The 14,544-nt window shown below is 48.2% G+C and overlaps 1 protein-coding gene across 1 annotated transcript; it reads left to right on the top strand.

Annotated features, from left to right (window-relative positions):
• Positions 1-1,627: 1,627 nt before the first annotated feature.
• Positions 1,628-11,327, top strand: PGD (phosphogluconate dehydrogenase). The gene is made up of 13 exons (XM_078607952.1): positions 1,628-1,773; positions 4,591-4,666; positions 5,497-5,676; positions 6,133-6,198; positions 6,396-6,514; positions 6,613-6,682; positions 6,829-6,963; positions 8,057-8,246; positions 8,703-8,833; positions 9,153-9,286; positions 9,468-9,567; positions 9,749-9,871; positions 10,587-11,327. The coding sequence occupies exons 1-13, from the start codon at positions 1,766-1,768 to the stop codon at positions 10,704-10,706; spliced, it is 1,452 nt and encodes a 483-aa protein (XP_078464078.1). The 5' UTR covers positions 1,628-1,765; the 3' UTR covers positions 10,707-11,327.
• The last annotated feature ends 3,217 nt before the right edge of the window (positions 11,328-14,544 follow it).

Here is a 14,544-nt window from a genome sequence, read left to right as displayed (position 1 = left end):
TTAGTTTCATTCAGGGCCAGCCTTAAGATCTGCCTCGCTATAAGTTTACTGCTCAGCACACGTTTTACAATCACCATCATCAGTGAACCAATTCCTCTGCCGAAAGGAAGTGAAGTCCTCTCTCTCTACCGGTTACGATGCATCGTGTCAAGGTTGTTGCAGTATTGGCGTTTCCTTGTGTGTGCGTGCATGAGGGTGCGATTTGCATTGGAACGCAATAAACATTGAACTCGCGTTTTGCATTTACACCAAGGAAATCCTTGGCATTGTGCGGGAATACTGAATTCATTGTTGCTGAATAATGAATGGACGCGTCCCAACTGGACTTGCTGACCCGTCCCCGACTGGACATCTGTGAAAGCAGCTTCACACCTCATCGGATTCCTCCAGGTTCAATACAGAGTCTGATTCTATGACAACATTCCACTGGGGCAACATTGCTCGGTACAAGACATTGCATATTTCTATAATGTCTTGATCATCAGCTCTGATCGGCAATGCATGAAGGCGGATCAACACTCCACACGGTCCCTACCCCTCGTGACCCTCCTGATGCCACAATCCATGTCACTGCTGCGCATTAGCCGAGATCAAATTCAGCTCCCCAAATGCATCCCCATCCTATCGTTCACCTCTGATTTCATTCACCCAAATCTGCCGTCAACAATCGCCATCGGTAAACATTTGAGAAAGTGCCGCTCTATCGCCACCTTGTATCGGTGACTCCGAGCGCAACGCCCTCGCGTATCACGTGGCCAGGAGGTTCGGCCGCCGAGCGAGTGGCTCGTCCTGAGAAGGGTGCCAGCTCAGAACCTGCTCAGGGTGTCTTCTATGAGATGAGTTACACTTCCTGGGGAAGCCAACTGAGGTTGTGTCATGGAGACTCGCCCCCGTCAGAGGGATGTGGAATTTCCACCTCTGACTCTGTGAGGCTGTAAACAGGAGATGAGCACCGATGCCTCAATGCTGTTTCGCGCAGGAACTCACTTTGAGTGAGTGTGGTAGTCATAGTAAATCTACACATTCTGCAATAACACCGTGGCCTTAAAAGTATCATCTATAATAGGCGAAGTCTAGATTTGAAGTTTTCGTGACTGCAAGGATTCATACTACCTACGTGACTTTAGCGAAGTTGAGTAGCACATAAAGCGAGGGCCATTGCCTGAAACGTCGCCTACTACAGTACAGCACATTTATCTCCTTTCACGGCCACAGTAAACCCATTTCTTTAGAACGGCCTTTTGTGTTTAGTTTGGTGTCCTTCCCCGCACCCCCGATTAGCGCAATTGGCTACGCACGGTGCGAACGAAGTTCAACATACACACATTGACTCGGCTTGTGGCGCTACTGCACCACAGTGTAGCAGCAACAGCCGCTTTGATCTTATTCACTCCGTGGCTTCATCTCCTCCAGGAGCCTCGTGGGGCCCGGCGCGCGATGGATGCCCCCCCTGTCCCACCCCTCGCCCCACCCCTCGCCCCCCCCTGCCCCACCCCTCGCCCCCCCTGCCCCACCCCTCGCCCCACCACTTGCCCCCCCCTGTCCCACCCCTCGCCCCACCCTGGCACCACCCCGCCCCATCGTACTCGCGCGTGATTGGCTCGCGGCGCTGTTGTCATTGGGCCAATGGGAATGCGCGCTTGGGCTGGGATCCTGGACGCGGAAGCAGCGAGAAGAATCCGCGAGGAAGGCAGCAGCAGCAGCAGGGAGACAGCCCGGAGCGAGCGGCGGAGAATCCGGGAGCATCGGCGGAGAATCCGGGAGCATGGCGGAGTGAGTCGTCGCTCCGCGTGAACGCCAATGCTGTCGCTGTTGTCGGTCACCTCCGTGTTTAACGTGAAGCGCGTTAACGTTGCACGGTGGCCGGTGGGAGCCGTCCTGGCGTCACGGGTCGCGCACCGGCCTGGCCACCCAGAGGTGCCGCGATCTCCTTGCCCGTTCGATCTCCCGCCGCGGCAGCTGAACCAATGGGAGCGTCTCTACAATCCCTCAAAACACCCACCCCTCACCGCCTGTACACCCAGGCGTGTTGATGGGCAACGTACACTGCAGTCGGTTGGCGTGCGGTGGTGGGGTAAGCCGTGGGTAGTCGCATCTCTAACGGCGGCGTGGGGAGTCGAGTGGGCCCCGGTGCCATGTGGGCGACTTCGCGCTCTCGAGTTGAGCCCCTCGTGCCGCCAGTGGCGTGAGCAGGAAGTTGTGGGGCCGCACCTGTGACCTGTGACAGTGACGCGAGATTCACAATCGCGTGGACGTTGAGGGCAGTCGTTGACATTGGCTGTGACGTCAGAATCAGAATTTGTATTTACGCTGCAGGAATCCGATGAGCTATAAAGATGTTTCACTCATCGTTGAGTCGCGCTCTGTTGGGCTTGCCGACTGTGATTCGATGCTGTGCGTTACGATCCACGTGTTCCTCTCTCTCGATACAGATCCATACATCCACGCTGCACGTGGCAAGGGTTGGGAGCTTGCCATCATCATTCGCTGCCGTTGCTGTTTTCTCATCACCTGATCTGACTGTATATCTGTGACAAAGAGCTCCATAGCTCATCGGATTCCTACCGGATAAATACAAAATCTGACTTTTATTCGGCACGCTTTCATGGCAGCCACTTTGGCCTCTGCAACATCGCATCCCAGTCCTGCGGGTGGGCGGGGTGTTCATAAAGTCGTTCTTGAGTCCCCGGCAATAGTTTCCCTGTGCTGGCGAGGTCTGCTGGCTGCGACGAGAGGGCATCAGGAGAGTTCGATCTGCGGTGTTGCTCTTGCTCCAGTGGTTCACTGTGGCCCACGGTTTGGGTTGCTTGGCCACAATCGCACTACCCTGGCTTGTGTCTTTAATGTCACATCAGTGAAGGAGATGTGCGCACTAGCGTGTTGGTGTTCTGACTGTTGATGATTTCCCGGTGATGTCGAGGAATGTCAAAGCAGGAGGCACCATGTTTGGGTCTCGAGTGAGGAGTTCATTCTGGACGTCCGCGTGGCTCCGCTCTGTTGGCCCAGCAGCGGCGTCCCGGCGAATCTGGGTGGTCTCGGAGAAGGTTCCATGATGGTGACAGCGCGATTGCGTTGCTTAGACGAGTTTAACATGTCGGCATGGACATGTCAACATGTCAGTTAACACGCTGACATGTTAACATGTCAGCATGGACATGTCAACATGTCAGCGTATGTGAACTGGGGGCCCGAGTTCATCTGTTCTCCCCACACGTCGCTGAGCCTGAGCCGTGGTAATCTGGCGTTAATCCCGCGGGGGGTGCAGAGATCCTTCCCGTAATAAATTAGTGACAACATTAGCGGGCCAAGATTGGGAGAATACAGTATAGAATACTCTGGAGCCTGTAATTAACTTGTAGGTGGTTTGTGCACTGTGACATGAATTGATCTTTGATTGTCGGCCACGGCACAGCAGTGAACCAGGCCTACTCCCCTCCTACCCCTTTACAAACCTGCACGGGCGAGTGTGGTGAAGTGTGCTTCACCCCCATACGGGGAGGCCCCCGTCCCACAGTGCACTGACAAAGAGGCTGGTAAACTATCAATTCCTTTCATACGCATTCACCAGTGTGTGTCATTTAAATCTGTAAAAAAATCCCATGGAAAATAAATAGCTCCCAATGGGCGCTATGTATACGTTGAACTTCTTCCGCATCGTACGTAGCCAACTGTCATAATTGGAGGTACTTTTAAAGGTTTGAGTTAATACAATGTTGTCGCACGAAATTCGATGAACCGTGATGTGGCTCTTGCACCATTATCCCTGAAAAAGGTGTTGAAATATAGGAGACCCGGGGATAAAGCAGCAGCAGGGGCCGCTTGATGGTGTGACTGGCCGGTCGGTCATGTGCCTTTGCACCTTCTCCCCACTCTGTAAACAAAACCTTGAGGCAAGCCTGGCTCCTCCCTCCCACGTTGCTGATGACCTGACGTGATTCACGGTCCTGTACAGATAGGGTCATACAGGTGGGACCTCATGCAAAGTCAAATGTGTGTATTTGTGTGGTGGTGTAGGAGGGAACCCGGCGACCCGAGTTTAATTACCGTTCATGGAAAATAAACAATGGCGAAGATTGTAATTAGTCCTGAGCTAAATTAGTACCTGGTGTGGTGCGAGAAACATTACTGCTGGGGAAACGTCGACACACCACCCCCTCGTATATTGTCGGCCTTCGTAGGTACTTACGGACAGCACTTACCCCAGCAGTATCTTAAGGCTATACGGGGGATCTTTGTCTTTGTGGTGACAGCTTATGGTTCTTTACCTTCATATATAGAATTCAGATATTAAAGTTTTACAAATTAAATTGAATAATATCAGCCCTGGGGACATCCGATGAGTGGTGACATCACGTCCCACATGCAGTTGACTGCACAGCGACAATGGAAGTTAATCACGTGGATCTGCTAACGCAGTGTTTGTGCGCCTGCCGTCCAAAATTATTATCACCGAAATGGGAATGATTTTGAATTACAGTAATTGGAAATGGCAGTAATCTCCATCACATGGTTTCTTATAATAAGGAATTGTTATGTTAAATGTTCCTTGTCACTATTTTGTTAATGTGGGCTTGTGTTTATCTTTTACAGAGCTGATATAGCCCTGATTGGACTGGCCGTCATGGGCCAGAATATCGTCCTGAACATGAACGACCATGGCTTTGTGGTGAGCAGCCTGGGCCAATTGAGAAGCGCATGTGTTTGACAGTAATCCGTTTTTATTTATTTATTTTTATTGCAACTTGGTCAAAGATGATTTTAAATGTAAAATAAAATACAATATAATTTGGATTTAGCATTTAAATTCAATCGTATATAGTAAGACACTGCAAAAATAGTGGATGTTTGTTTTATAGAGGGGCAAGGTGGTCATAGCGGGAAAAAATTACATCTTGAGGTCTATATAACCTCGTGCCATGGCAGATCTCTCGCCTACTTGCTGTAGTTGTCCAACCTGATGACGATTGCTTGTGTTGGGATCGTAACGTCGTGATCTATTATTTTTCTACCTACGTGACTTTACCGAAAGAACCAAAGAGTATGGGAGAAAGGAGTTCTGGAATATGGAAGGCAAACGAGAATGAGCAACCTTCTGTCATTGAGCGGAGTTGACTGGGGGCTTCAACAAAAATCCTTGATTGTGTGAGCGGAGATATCATGGAGTAGAGTGAGATGAGAGAGGTTAAGGATGGTCAAGTCTATGGATGGTCTTGAAGATAGTGAGTGTTAAGTGGAGAAGTTGCATTAGTCGAGTAATGATGTGATGGAGAAGCCACGGATAAGAGATTCTCTCTTTCCTTGAGATTTTTTTCACGCAAGTTTTTTCAGCATCAAATGCTTGTTCAGTAACGCATATAAAAACATAGTCATTGGACAAGTTGGTTGGTGGAGCCCTTTGTACAAACACAAATTACTTGCACATGGCAGTTGACCACACCAAGCGTTTGACATTGCTGATGCGATGATGATGACATTGTGTGTGCCTGACATCCACAGGTGTGTGCGTTCAACCGCACAGTTTCAAAAGTGGACGAGTTCCTGGCCAATGAAGCTAAGGGCACGAAGGTGGTGGGTGCCCACTCGCTGGAGGAGATGGTGGCTAAACTGAAGAAGCCGCGTCGCATTGTGCTGCTTGTGAAGGCTGGGCAGGCCGTGGATGACTTCATTGACAAGCTGGTATGCTCCTGAGGTGCCGCTTCAGCAAACGCGCCCTTTGTATGATACATCAGCTGGAAATTAAAAACAAAAACGCCGATTGCAAAACGTGGACTGAGTTGGTGTTCTCCAATGTCTGCCTAAAAATCTATATCGTTTAATTTCATTCTGCACTTAATTTAGCTAATTTCCAGAACTCAGAGTTAACAAAACGGTTTGATGGTCATGCCACGAATATCACCGTTACGCAGGTTGGGTGGGAAATACTCGCCTCCGTTGTGTGTGACCCAGAGCTCTGTGATATCCACGTCTGTGGGCCCTTCTCCAACACGAAGGGTTACACTACTCTGTAAGAGATCTGAATGGATATTTGTTTCGTGATGTGGTGCTGATAGCAGATTTGGGGATAAAAAATTGGATAATCACAGAAAACAAGAACATGCATGACAGATTGATAACTCTCACTGTTTTATGCAGACACCTCTGTTGGAAAAAGGTGACATCATCATTGACGGAGGGAACTCCGAGTACAACGACACCAATGTAAGAATTATTTTCATTTTTCATGCTTGGTGTCGAATGAGCCTCTGTATTGTGCCTGATTTGTGAATCTATCGGTTGCGTAACAATCTCCAAATCCAGAGTCATGCCTTATTCTTCACTTAGATTTTGCTTCACCTAAACATGTTACTTCACGAGGAGATGCTGAACATACCGCTGTGGGTTTCTTTCGCTCGCAGAGGAGGTGCAAAGCCCTCAAGTCCAAAGGCTTCCTGTTCGTGGGCAGCGGGGTGAGCGGCGGCGAGGAGGGAGCTCGCTACGGCCCCTCGCTCATGCCTGGAGGGTGCGCCGAGGCCTGGTAATGTGGTGCACTTGGAACACGGTGGTGCGCACTGCGTGCGTTGCCACCCAAGGCGATGGCGCTTGGGAACTGACGGCCGTTTGTCTACCCACCAGGCCTCACATTAAGGACATCTTTCAGAGCATTGCAGCGAAAGTCGGGACGGGCGAGCCCTGCTGCGATTGGGTGAGCAGCTTCAAGACGCCACAGGAAGCCATCGATAGCTCACTCGATACAGGACAGACACCAATTGGCATATTTCAGTTGCATACGTTTTGTTAACTAGAGTGCGTTTTTATTTTAGTTTTCTGAGCCTCTCGTCCTTTTTTTAGGTTGGGGAGGATGGGGCCGGCCACTTTGTGAAGATGGTTCATAACGGCATCGAGTACGGTGACATGCAGCTCATCTGTGAGGCCTACCACCTGATGAAGGACGTGCTGGGGATGAACCACGATGAAATGGCGGAGGTGCGATGTCATCACCATCATAAGTTATCATTCATTATTTATACCGCGCCTCCCATGCGCTGCATCTTGAAGTTCTGCCTTTTTGCAAAGTATGTGTGTGTACGTACACGTGCGTGTGGGGAGCTGGCGACCCGAGTTCAATTCACGCTCACGATCGATAAACGGTGGCGAATATTTGAACCGGTTCCCGGCTTACACCTGAAATGAGTACCTGGTCCAGTTTGTAACATCAGCACTGGGGAGACAAAGGTGGCCTGGAATGGTGTTGGCCACCTGCCTCCGTGTGCCATACCGGCCTTAATAGATGTTCGCTTACAGCACTTACCCCAACAGTCTGTTAAAGGCTATACGGGGGATTTTTGTATTTTTTTGTCCGCAGTCAATTGTACAAAAACATCCCACAGTTCTTAATGTGAATCCTCTGTATTACAATGAATTTCATGAACCAAAAGACATCCTGGGTTTATTGTCAGTATCTGTATTGTATGAATGTTTAGGAGATTGCACACGGACAACTGTGGAGAGGTGCGTGCTGGGAATGACATGGATTTCCTCGCTGTCACAATGGGCTTAAGTAGGCCTAGAACCCATGAAGGGAGGAGTGCTTAATGGTTATATACACAGCTCATTTTGTAATCCCATCTCGGGGCCGTTGCATCCAAGAATACTCATTGCATTTATGCAGGTTCTTTATTTCCCAGTAGATTTAGATTCTAGATAAATGACACCAAGAGACAGAAAGATTTACACTAGGATCAGTGAACGAATGCGAACCAGCAACGCCATATGTTAAGAAAAGTAAGGTCCCCCTGGGCACAGGACTCATCATGTGATGAGGACCACGAGGAATGGACGGCTTGGGGAGGCTTTGATCCAGCAGTGGACAGGCATTTGCTCCTGATCACAAATTCGAGTGATAACCTAAATTCCCTACATGTTGGATTTTCTACAACCAAAGGTTTTCTATTACCGTGTTTACATATTTTCACTGTTTTGTACACTGCTGCTGTAGTAATATAGTCTACTGTAATAAAACAATTTAACCGTGAACAAGTGTTAGTAGCCAAAAAATGCAGTGAGATGTCTTTTACAGGCATTCGAAGAGTGGAACAAAACAGAGTTGGACAGCTTCCTAATTGAAATCACCGCCAACATTCTCAAGTACCGTGATACGGATGGGAAACCGCTGGTCCCCAAGATCCGCGACTCAGCCGGGCAGAAGGGCACTGGGAAGTGGACCGCGATCTCCTCGCTGGAGTTCGGGGTGCCCGTCACGCTCATCGGTCAGTGGCTACTCACGCTCTCCATCCGGGGTCGAAAGCGTTATCTCTGTACGTCTGTCCGGAACGAGTCGGAGGACTTTCTTTCAGAACTGTCCTGCATTGGATTTTTATTTTAAGATGTTTTCAGCTCATTAAATGGTGAATATTTATGCACCCAGAGAAAACCCACACAAGTGAGGGGGCAAAAGTCTTTCCCTGTACAGATGGAAACAGATCGCGATTAGTTCACTTGCTGTACTGGCTTCCCCTGGCGAGCCGGGCACATGTGCGACACCCACAGGAAGAGTTTGACAACATCAGCGTGCAATCCAGCAACCCTCGCTGCTGCCTCTATACACAGCGCTGGATTACTGGCCCATATCATGCACGCCCAGCTCCTCCATGTATTCACGATACTATTCTGTATTCGCCGCCTGCCGGCAACGTTACATTTCGCGTGTGCGCTCGCCATTGCAGGGGAGTCGGTGTTTGCGCGCTGCCTCTCGGCCCTCAAGGACGAGCGAGTTGTGGCCAGCCAGCTGCTCCCTGGCCCCAAGAGCACGGAGTTCAAGGGAGACAAGAAGAAGTTTCTTGAAGACGTCCGCAAGGTCTGTACGCTCTCGTTTAGCATGACTCACTTTCACCGATTCCAAGATCGGTCGCGGTGTCTGCCATTCTGAAGGATTTGGAGGTCACCTTAACCCAAGTAATTTGTATGCGTTTTAAAATCGGGTTATATGATATGCATTGGTTTCAAAAGTAGAGACCACTTTACATGTTGTTTCATGCTCAATGTGATCTTCATTTATCACTGGTGTCTTGTCAAACGAGAATCAGTAGCTTGACAAGCACGTATGATATCTGCCAAGTTGACTAACACATACATTGCTTCTTTTTAAGAGTAAACGTTTCTTGTGTGTCTCGCAGGCCCTGTATGCATCCAAGATCATCTCGTATGCCCAGGGCTTCATGCTGTTCCGGCAGGCTGCCGTTGAATTTGGCTGGTCTCTGAACTATGGGGGCATTGCTCTCATGTGGCGTGGAGGATGCATTATTCGCAGGTGACCCACTCACCCCCACGGACAATGAACACACGGTGACCTTTGTACAACATTGTGCGATTGTGTAAAACTCTGTCTTTTCAGCGATTGTGTTGAGTGACGCTGGCAACATTAACGTTAGTTTGCGGTTGTTGTTTTTTTGTTTGAGTGTAAAGATTGTGGCCTCATTGTGTTTCTACAGCGTGTTCCTGGGGAAAATCAAGGAAGCTTTTGACAGAAACCCCAAATTACAGAATCTCTTGTTGGATGACTTCTTCAAGGATGCTATTAAAGATTGTCAGGTTAGTTTCGTGTGCAGATCATAATTGGTGCAGTCAATCAAAACCTGATGCCTTCGATATAATTGTTTACAATCTTAAGCAAGGTGATCTGGAGAGCCTTGCTGATGCAGTCTTGTGGTCGCAATCGTGTGTATGTGCGCGTGTATATGTGAAAGTGTGAACATGTGTACGTGTGCTGCAGGAGTCTTGGCGCAGGGTGGTAGGAACAGGGGTTCAACTTGGCATTCCAATGCCTTGCTTCAGCACCGCCCTGGCGTTTTACGACGGCTACAGGCAGGGCGTGCTGCCGGCCAACCTCATTCAGGTGGTCCCCACCTCACAGGCGTGCGGCTGTACAAGCTGTGCAGCATTGCAATAACATGATTTATTTTCTGCATTGGAACCGTTACATTTTCATTGATATTGTTGTGCATGATAGTTATTCAACAATAACGGGTAAGAAGTGAATGGGCAAATTCTCGCGTAAAGTATAAAAATATGCAAAAGAAACTTAATTGGTTTTGTAAACACAGATCAACTGTTGCAAATGCAGATGATAATCGGGAAGCCTTTTAATGGTGGATATCCATTAACATTATTTAATTGACATCCACTGCTTAGTAATGAATGGCGCGGTGATGCGGGCCAGTGGTAACACATTCGCCGTTTGTTAGTGGTTTGCAGTTTCAACCCAATGGGCTGCCCTGGTAATATTGTGGGTGTATTCACCGTAAATAATATGCAACATCTACTTCATAGTGAAGGGTTAAAAAGACTCCTGTGATGTCATTCGAAAAGAATGGGCCGTTCTGTGTCAGCATCATGTTCCAAACTTCCCAAAATTTCTAAATGTACCCACACACTACTCGATTGTGATGACACAGCTCCATTGCTTCCTGCCCCACAACTGCTGCCGACTGAAGCACAGAGCCTCCATGGTGGCCTTGCGCTGTAGGAACGGCGCGAGTTTCCAAATGTGCCAATGGTTTGATTTTGACTTGGCGTTTCCTAAATCTTGTTTTAATTTGTAATCTCCCCAGGCACAGAGGGACTACTTTGGCGCCCACACCTACGAACTTCTGAGCAAACCGGGAAGCTTCGTGCACACCAACTGGACGGGCCACGGTGGCTCCGTCTCTTCGTCCGCGTACAACGCTTGAGGCCTCCTGCCACTCGTGCTGCTCGAGCGGTCTGGTGGAGACGGCAGTTGTGGAGCACATGCGCAGAATTCTCATTTTCTTAGATGGCTTCTCGTAAATTTGTTCCATGTGCAGTCTTGCGTTAACCATTTCATTGTCCAGGGATATAACTGTGACGAGGTGAATGAGCAAAGGTAGCCGCCACACATTGGCCTCAAGTGTAAGCCTCTTGTTGGTCCCATTTGTTTTAATTGCTCAAATATAAAGGTTCTCTGAACATAATGGAAACGGTGGAAACGGATGGGATTAAGAAGTGATTTGTAATGTGCGTACAATCAAGGAATATTTTTAGTTACATTGGTTAAGTGTTGACATGTGTGTGATGCGTTTTTTGATGTTTGTAGTGTTTGGTTATTGACAGGGTGAGGGTCACAACACGACAGCACTTGAGTTTTACAGCCTTGATTTAGCCAATCGGAGCGTGATAGGAGTCTAATGCTCATCCTGCACCGAGTAGGCTGGTGAACGCTTAAAACAAGGGGTGCGAGTACTTGAGCTTCAGAACTGCTGTTTAATTGCACTGATTTCACGTGAAGGATATTCTACATCTCATTCCTCTCAATAAATTTAAAATGCACCGCTCTTCATTTGTGGAAGGTTGATGGACTGGTCTCCCACAATGTGTATAAATCATACTCTTTGGTTCTTTCGGTAAAGTCATGTAGAAAACTAATAATAAAAAAGTGAATAAAAATAATAAAAACCACTCATGCAGACTGTAGCCTGGTTCTTAACCGGAGTGAGTGTACTGGCAATCTCTAATGTGGATTGTAGCCTGGTTATTAAGCTGGGTGAGTAGTGGCAGTCTATAATGTAGACTGTAGCCTGGTTATTAAACTGGGTGAGTGTACTGACTGTATAATGTGGATTGTAGCCTGGTTATTAAGCTGGGTGAGTACTGGCAGTCTATAATGTAGACTGTAGCAATGGTTATTAAGCTGGGTGAGTACTACATTAGTGGTTTTTTAAATATTTGTATTGTTAGTTTGCTGTCTACGTACCTTTACCGAAAGAACCAAAGAGGACGCAGTTTTAATGTCCCAGCTGAGATGACGCGATGGGAACGGCAGAGGGCAGCACATGTCCGCCAACTCCAGCCTGAAACCCAGCGCCAATCGCTTTGACCACGAATGAACGTCGCATGTCACACGAACATCAAACGTCACTCAAACATCAGTCACACATGAACAAGCCGTACCAGAAACAGGCAACGTGTGGCTACATTATTGAAGCCAGCAACGCTAACCGCAGTTTTAATATTATTTGGTTCTTTCGGTAAAGTCACGTTGAATAAAAATAACCACGACGTTTCAGCCGCTTGTGTTGCGATCGAAACGTTGTGGTTATTTTATGTTTAATTCTACGTGACTTTATCGAAAGAACCAAAGAATATGAATTCCTGCAGTCACGAAAGTTAAGTCAAATTTTTTTTACCGCAGATTTAATGTTCGAGCTGCAGTGACGCGATGGGAACAGCAGAGGACAGCACTTATCTGCTAACTCCAGCCTTAAACTCAGCTTCAATTGCTCTTTCCACGAGTAGAACAGAAGAAATACAATGGGTTGCGGATGAAAAGTAGCTTTAAACTGTGAAAATAACGCATGAACGGCACATTGTAGTCATATGCATGAACATCACATGCCACACAAACATCGCAGTCGAGATTTATTAATGCCGACCCCCAATGAAGGTGCAGACCTCTTCACCCGCTCCCCCTCGTGTTTCCAGACCCTCCCGTGGTGGTCGCTCTGTCCTCACCACCTTGGTGGTGCCGCCCTCCCAAGCCGAACTCTCAATGGCATCCCGTGCATACGGAGCATGCAATGTCGAGAACATGTCGTTCTCTTGACTCCCAGAAACGTTTCCATTTCTTCGTGTACCAACATAGTAGCTAGGACGCAGACACAATATACCGGCACTCTATAATTGCACATATCGTTCGCCAGCATCATCGCAGCCCGCACGCCCAGGTGAGCAAACATACGGAGTGTTTCTTTACAACTTGAAGCACGCAAAATGTAAAGTATGCAACAGTTGTAGAGACCCTGCCCTACACAATTATTTCAAAAAGGCATTGTATATACGGCGTGGCAAGTGTTGCTGGCTGGCTGCAGGGAGGGGACGAACCGAAGCATGGTCATTTCCAAAGGACGTGCGGTTGTTGCCTGTTGGTATTGCACAAAGTCACACAACGACCATTGTGTGCGCCTCTGGTCTAACGTCTCAAATTAAAAGGACTCCCCCGAGCGCATTGCAGGTTGTCTGCGCCCAGGTCACAACTGCAGAGGAGCAGCTGCGCCACGAGAGCCAGAAGGGATTGATTTTGCTGCCGATGCTTGTGAATTTGTGAAGCCAACAAAATCCATCTCTGCAGCTTTCCGCGCTGTTTGCGTAACGCGCGACTGAATCTGTGGCACGTGACGCAGCCACAAGGACCTGGGAGAGTCCTGCCGACCTCTCCCAGGAACCTGTTCTCCTAGAACGCCGTCTGGGTTTTCCAAAAATAGATTTGGATATTTACTTTTGTTTGGAGAGGCAGGCAGGTGAAGGGGGCATTGTCTGGGTTCGAGCTCTGCGCGACGAGATGCCACTGCCTTTACATTCCTCGCCGCCGAATCACGGCTTCTGCGTCGAACTTGAAATGGAAATTCCCGGTTAGGGCACCTGGCGTCTGTAAAATGGACGTGAAACCCCACGGGATAGATTTCAGAAGCGGTATTTGACTACCTCCTCCAGAGATTGTGCAAGGGCTGGTACGTGCCCTGCAGTACCTGTTATCGTGAGAGCCGAGAGCCGAGAGCCGGTGTGCCTCAGTCACCTGGCACAGGCTCCATGGATCACTTCCGAAATTCAACCATTCCTTTCTACAGGGTTTTATTTTGTAATAGAGTGAAGATCCAACAACGTGTATATATCACACCCGAGGAAATTCAAGCCATCACAACTTAGTCTGAACAAAGGTGAGCTCGACCAGGAGACGTGGCTGTGAGAGGCCGAGGCGTGACGATGACCTCTCTTCGAGAGGAGTAGGCAGCCAAAGGAGAGAATGCGCCCGAGAGGACGCCCATTGTGGAGATGGAGCGATGAAATCGTCTCGTGTGCGGAAGCTCGATGGATTCTTCAGTAGCGACGGCTTCGGGAAGCCTTCAAATCCAACAGCGGAAAGAGCATGGCTGATGTTGACAATGGTGATTCCCGACCACACACAACGTAGCAGCGCCACCCTCAAACACGCAGCGGCGTCACCATCATACGGCACACCCACAACGTTTGCTTTCAAACCCAAAGCACGCAAAATGAAAACTTACACAACGTGTTGAAATTATTTCGCAATGCAATGAAGTACACAAACCTGTACCCACGTGCATTGTGAATTTCATTATGCCAGTAGAGTTAAGATCAACACTACAAGTATCTACGAAATGTTGAAAATCTTGGTTTTTTTCTTCTGTAAAGTGTATAAGGTTTATTACCAATTTTCCGACGCAAAAACGTTTAAATCAGTGTCACCAAGATACAAGTCATTGACTTCATTTAAATAAATACTCGTGTGATGAATTTAGCCACTTTGAGGACATGGGGAAACTATTTAGCTTGAGAGAAAGACGATCACACAGTTAAGTTAAGCGAAGTCACAACAACGGAGCAGTGTGCGCGCCTCTAAAATGAAGAAAAAAAACACCTCCCAGCAAATAGAAAACTTCAATCGCCTTACAAGTGGCGTTACCAGTAATATCATCGTAAAATAGATAGTTCATCAAGACGAGCTCCTACCGGTTCGAGTGAACGACAATGAAC

This window comes from Lampetra planeri, chromosome 28 (genome assembly GCF_965212315.1).
Source record: "Lampetra planeri chromosome 28, kcLamPlan1.2.h2, whole genome shotgun sequence".
NCBI lineage: Eukaryota > Metazoa > Chordata > Hyperoartia > Petromyzontiformes > Petromyzontidae > Lampetra > Lampetra planeri.
This window is presented reverse-complemented; position numbering and strand designations above follow the sequence as displayed.

Bases quoted from the DNA above. Each gene is read 5' to 3' on its own strand.
- PGD (XM_078607952.1), top strand. The intron at 6,683-6,828 runs GTGAGCAGCTTC...TCCTTTTTTTAG, and splicing joins GCGAGCCCTGCTGCGATTGG to GTTGGGGAGGATGGGGCCGG. The intron at 8,834-9,152 runs GTCTGTACGCTC...TGTGTCTCGCAG, and splicing joins TTCTTGAAGACGTCCGCAAG to GCCCTGTATGCATCCAAGAT.